The sequence below is a fragment of the Sardina pilchardus genome, chromosome 24 (assembly GCF_963854185.1).
Source record: "Sardina pilchardus chromosome 24, fSarPil1.1, whole genome shotgun sequence".
Lineage (NCBI taxonomy): Eukaryota > Metazoa > Chordata > Actinopteri > Clupeiformes > Clupeidae > Sardina > Sardina pilchardus.
Genome location: NC_085017.1, coordinates 22,287,667 through 22,292,666, shown reverse-complemented (window position 1 = coordinate 22,292,666; position 5,000 = coordinate 22,287,667). Strand labels below are relative to the sequence as shown.

Sequence of the window (5,000 nt, the reverse complement as noted above, 5' to 3'; positions counted from 1 at the left end):
GACACCTCGTCCAGAGTTAGTAATTACTGATTACTAACTCATGACTTCCTTGAAATCAATGAGTTGGAAGAAAAGCTGTCATCTGTGCTATATGTTCCACTGCTCTTAAAAGGGCTTGACTAGTTGACAGGAAGTGCTATTTGGACTGCAGACATCTGGTGTTGGTTTCACTTGATCCACAGTCTTGTAAGCTATCTGTTATTATGGGTGTCGTTAATAATAGATAACATGCTGAAACCAGCATGCAACTGTACATCTGCACACTAGTCACATTCATGCGTTGTTTCCCTTGGCCGTGTGTAAATATATACCCAATGTTAGCCAGCAAAGCCCTGCCTCCCACACGAGAGCGGGGTTATTTATTGTTTACATTGAAAATAATACATCATCGTTTTTTTGCCCTCCGGTGGCTTGTGGTCGACACAGTGAGGCCCAGAGAGCTCCATATAAGGAGCCCTCCGTTCGCCCTCTGGTATTCTGGGCCCTTTGCTGCGTTCCCTCGCCTCGCTAACCTGTCGTTGTGTCCTGCACTCTGATTCTGGCTCACCTCTGTCCCCTGACCCGAACGCTTTGGTGCCACCTCCAACAAACACTAGAGCCACCCTGTGCCACATCCACACACACTTACCCGTTCAGATAACCCTAATCTGAGCCATTAATCACTGCTCCCCCATTCATTCAGGCCTGTTCATATCTTGAGCGCCGCTGCTATTAAAATGGCATCGAGCCTGTCGAGGGAGTGGCCGTTGTCGACGGTAACTCGCCGGCTTTGTGTTCCCAGCGGCTAGCGGGGGAGGAGCGGTAGCCACAGCAGCGGCCATGGGAGAACGCCCGTTGGGGATGTTGTCCTGTAACGTGATTGCAGATTTAACAGGGCTCCCTGAACGTAGGGCTATTTACATGTGAGGCGGTTCTATGTGCGTTGATGGTCCCAACAGGCCTGCTAACTGTAATGTGATGTTTTTACCCAATTGAGATTTTCTCTTAGATGTGATAAGCTAACAGAGATAAATATGTAATATCGAGGACCTTAGTCACAGCTAACATACCATTCTATGATATTCTGTTTGGTGTGTGTGTGTGTGTGTATGTGTGTGTGTGTGTGTGTTTAGTTCTTCGAGTACTCGACAGACCACGAGATCCGCTATAACACACGGGAACCAGCAGGGTGCGCTGTGGCCGACTCGGTCTCCACCTTCCTGACGGTGCACCTGTGCAGGAAACCCCGGCAACCCGTTCCACAGGAGCAGCAGTTTGTGCTCAGAGAGGTGAGCACACACACCACCAGTGGCACAGTGATGAGAGACAGATTTATTCCTGTGGCAGAGTTTTTCACTCAGAACAAATGATATTACTAACCAGCTCGAGAGAAAGAGAGAGAGGGAGAGAGCGATCAGAAGCTGTTACAGACTGAAGGGGAGTGTGGAAACGTCCAGTGCAAAGGGGAGAAATGGAGAGAGACACAAACTAGTAACACAGAAGAAGAGGAGGGGAGAGAGAGAGAGAGAGAGAGAGAGAGAGAGAGAGAGAGAGAACAGAGGAGGAGTGTCTGAAATGGAGAAGCTAGAGTTCTCTGGAAATTCCCTATTAGAACAGAATGAGAAAAGAAAACTGCCCTGGTGGTTGCCTTTTGGTTATTTTTGTTCTTTGTCTTTCTACTTACTCCCTCTATTCTTAAACCTGATCCTTCCCTGAAGCATGAGCTGGCATGGCATGGCGTGGCATGACATGGCATGGCTCAGGCTGCCACAGCTTGGCACGGCACGGCATGGCACGGTGTTCAGGCTCAGGTTGGCCGAACCACCCGACAGCGCAGTGCTGAGATGGTGGAAGGCCCTCTCTTAGAAGCTTATGTTCTCTGACGTTAAGCTCTCTCTGCTCAATCTACACACACACACACACACACACACACACACACACACACACACTCACACGGACACACACACACATGGACACACACAAACCCCCTCTCACTATGTTGTCTGTTGATTCTTGGTGAACTAATGTTTCTTTTTCCTGTTTCCTCCCTTTCTCCTCTTCTATCTTTCATTGCCTTTTTGTTCAAATCTCGCTAAAAGCCAACTCCAGTGGGTCTTTACTCCCTACACACACAGATACACAGACAGACACACACTTACACAGAGAACAAAGGCCTGTCATTTTGGGATGGATAGGCCACACATCTGGGCTCAAGTCAATAAACATAACCCCAAGGACTCTTGTGGGGCATACTGACTATTGACAAACCTGAGCCTCACAGCCAGGGAGTGCATGTAGCTCTATGGGGGGTGGTTGCGTAAATACTGGTATCGACACTCACATTCACTTTAATATCCATCGCTGGACCATTCCATCTAAATGTAAATGGGTGTGTAGGCCTATGTATAGAGGTTTGGGATCATTCACAAACGGCTGAACATTAGCATTTCAAATATGGGGAAACTCTGGGTTTATTTATGACTGGCCGTTATGCAATACCTCCATCGACCCCCCCCCCACTGTACGGGTGCCCACTGGGTTCAGTCACGTGGCTGGTGCCTGATGGTGTGTTTTCTCCACGGCAGGACGGGAGCCTGTACCACGTCCAGTCTCAGAAGTGCGTCCAGGCCGTGGCCAAGATCGACAACGGCGGCCCGGGACCCGCCCTCAGGCCCTGCCTCGACGTGCCCCACCAGAAGTGGTTCTTCGAGGAGCGGTCGTAGAGGGGCGCGTGAAGTGGACCGGGCCCGGAGAGTGGAGTCCATCTCAGGCTGGACCGAACCACTCAAGAGCCACGCCACCCAGGGGCATTGAGGCAGAGGACGAAGATGAGGACGACGAAGAGGGAACACATGCGCCCTCTCTTACCTTTAGGGCTGTGTGTGCTGGATCTCAGTCCCTGTATGATTCGGGGACACTAGACACAGCCTAGCATTAACACCTGCAATAGGTAGCAACACTCACAGAAAAGATACACCTTCAAAAATAAGTTTTACAAGTATGACTTTTTCAGACTGCAGAAGATTGTTATTTTGTGGTAATTTATCATTGTGATTTTTTTTTTAATGACACTTTTTATGACATAAGAATCAACATATATTTATGTACGTTTTAAAACAAAATGTCTTTTATCGCAGTGCAGTGACATAGGCAGTGATAGGCTGGATAATTTACACCTTATACCTCTTGGAAAGGTCTCTCCGTGGAGGAGCAACAATCTCAAACCGTCTTCATGTGGAAATAATATCTTTCATAAAGCAGGAAGTCACTATTCTCTGCTGCAACTACTGCACAGACCACACTCCATCATGTAGAAGGCTCAGTCTTTGCGTTCAAAGTGCATCCTTTCATTCACGGCAGTGCAGTGTAGTACGCAGTCTCTGACCAACATATGGTTTTGTACTACCGTATGTAGTGCACCGTGAATGACTAGATGTTCTGAATACAGGGTCCACCTTTTCCTTGACCTGCTGATTGCTGCTCAGCACTGTTAGCTCTTTAGCTTTTTAGTCTCTCTCCTGGAGCACAGGTGGAGGTGGCATGGCTGTTCTGGGTACTGTATTTCAGGCAGTGCGCTGACGACGAGTAGTGGTGGTCAGTGGAGCTGATATCCGCTTGTCTTCCCAGAGGTAGACCTCTAGATGGCGCCAGTGCCTCCATTTGACTCCTGTTTACATCTAGAATCCTCCATGTTCGCACCATTAGCTGTCATTTGGTCCATCTGAATCTATGCTGTATTGTATTGCTGGGGCGTGTATTTATTCACTCACAAGTGCTAACTCCATCCCTCCACGGAGTCTGTAGAGCCTTTCCATTACGACCCTGCTCCAGTGTACCTCTCGTTCGCTAACTACTGGGTAGGACGTGAGAGTAGGTCTTACAAAAAACTGGTAGGAGAGACCTCAGCATACAGCCTGAGAGACTTGACCACAGGCTGGTTCCTGAACCGGCCACAGTGCTGTTTCCTGTATATTGATGCTGGTGCTTTTCTCTCTCTCTCTCTTTTTTTTTTGTTCTTAATTTTTCTATCCTCTATATCTATAACAAATCAAATATGTTTTTTTTTTCCAGTTTTTTTCCATGACTGTAGGATAATCATCACTACTTTTGTGGTGAGCACATGTCTCGTTTGTGTTATTTTTTTGTATTTTGTTTTCATGAAATGAAGGTATACGGTCAGGAATGAAGAGATTAATATGGGATTTGATGCATTTATGAGGGGAAACGGGAAGGAAGCATGGAGCTTAAAGCAGTTGTAATGCGATCCGGTCACAGGAAAGACGCCTCAAGTGCCTGACTGGATATATGTAATGATAACATGCCATCACCCCACACACATCTGCTTTCCATAGGAATCGCCCCCCCCTACCACACCACCCACCTCCCACACACACACACACACACACACACACCAACACCACCTTCCCTCCCCTCTCCTCATTTTTGTAGCATGCAGTGTGTGTTACATATGCTGTTGAAAGACATCGTTGGGGTGGGGTGGTGTAAGAGTGTATAACAACTAGACATCCTCCCACGCTGTGAGTCTTAAAGGCTGCTGTGACAACCACAAATTAGAGACCAACGGGCTTCACAATGGACAGATGTTTCCAATCCTATCTGCACACAAGCACAGTGCTGTGAGCGTCACTGAGCATGTGCATGTGAGAGTAACACAGGCCATTTTCCATGTGGAGGAACCCAACCCCCTGTACGTAGCTACATCTGTCAATCAGATCAGTGCTAATGCATTGTGGGAATCGGAGGGTGAGCTGGGAAGGCTAGGGAACAGGCGTCTGCCTCTGAGACTGGGAGGTTAACGAGCGAATTGGTGTAAACGAGTCTTGATTAACGGCTTAATTAGTGGCTAGAGAAAAGGGCATCTGTTTGGAGCATCTTAAAGATACACAAATCAGCGCTGTCCTCTAAAGACAAAACAAAGCAAAAATGAAGTAAATTGGAAGTGGAAAACATACAATTAAGCTTGTTTATGCAAAGGGGCTTTTTGTTTCCTCAATTTGCTC

At 47.6% G+C, this 5,000-nt stretch overlaps 1 protein-coding gene across 1 annotated transcript in view; it reads left to right on the top strand.

The window, feature by feature from the left end:
- Positions 1-5,000, top strand: part of galnt12 (UDP-N-acetyl-alpha-D-galactosamine:polypeptide N-acetylgalactosaminyltransferase 12) — a 15,110-nt gene that overhangs the window by 9,437 nt on the left and 673 nt on the right. Inside the window, exons 9-10 of the mRNA XM_062528861.1 lie at positions 1,113-1,268; positions 2,565-5,000. The exon at positions 2,565-5,000 is cut by the window's right edge and continues 673 nt beyond it. Of these exons, the coding sequence (XP_062384845.1) occupies positions 1,113-1,268; positions 2,565-2,702 (294 nt within the window). The 3' untranslated portion in view covers positions 2,703-5,000. The remainder of the gene's footprint in view (positions 1-1,112; positions 1,269-2,564) is intronic.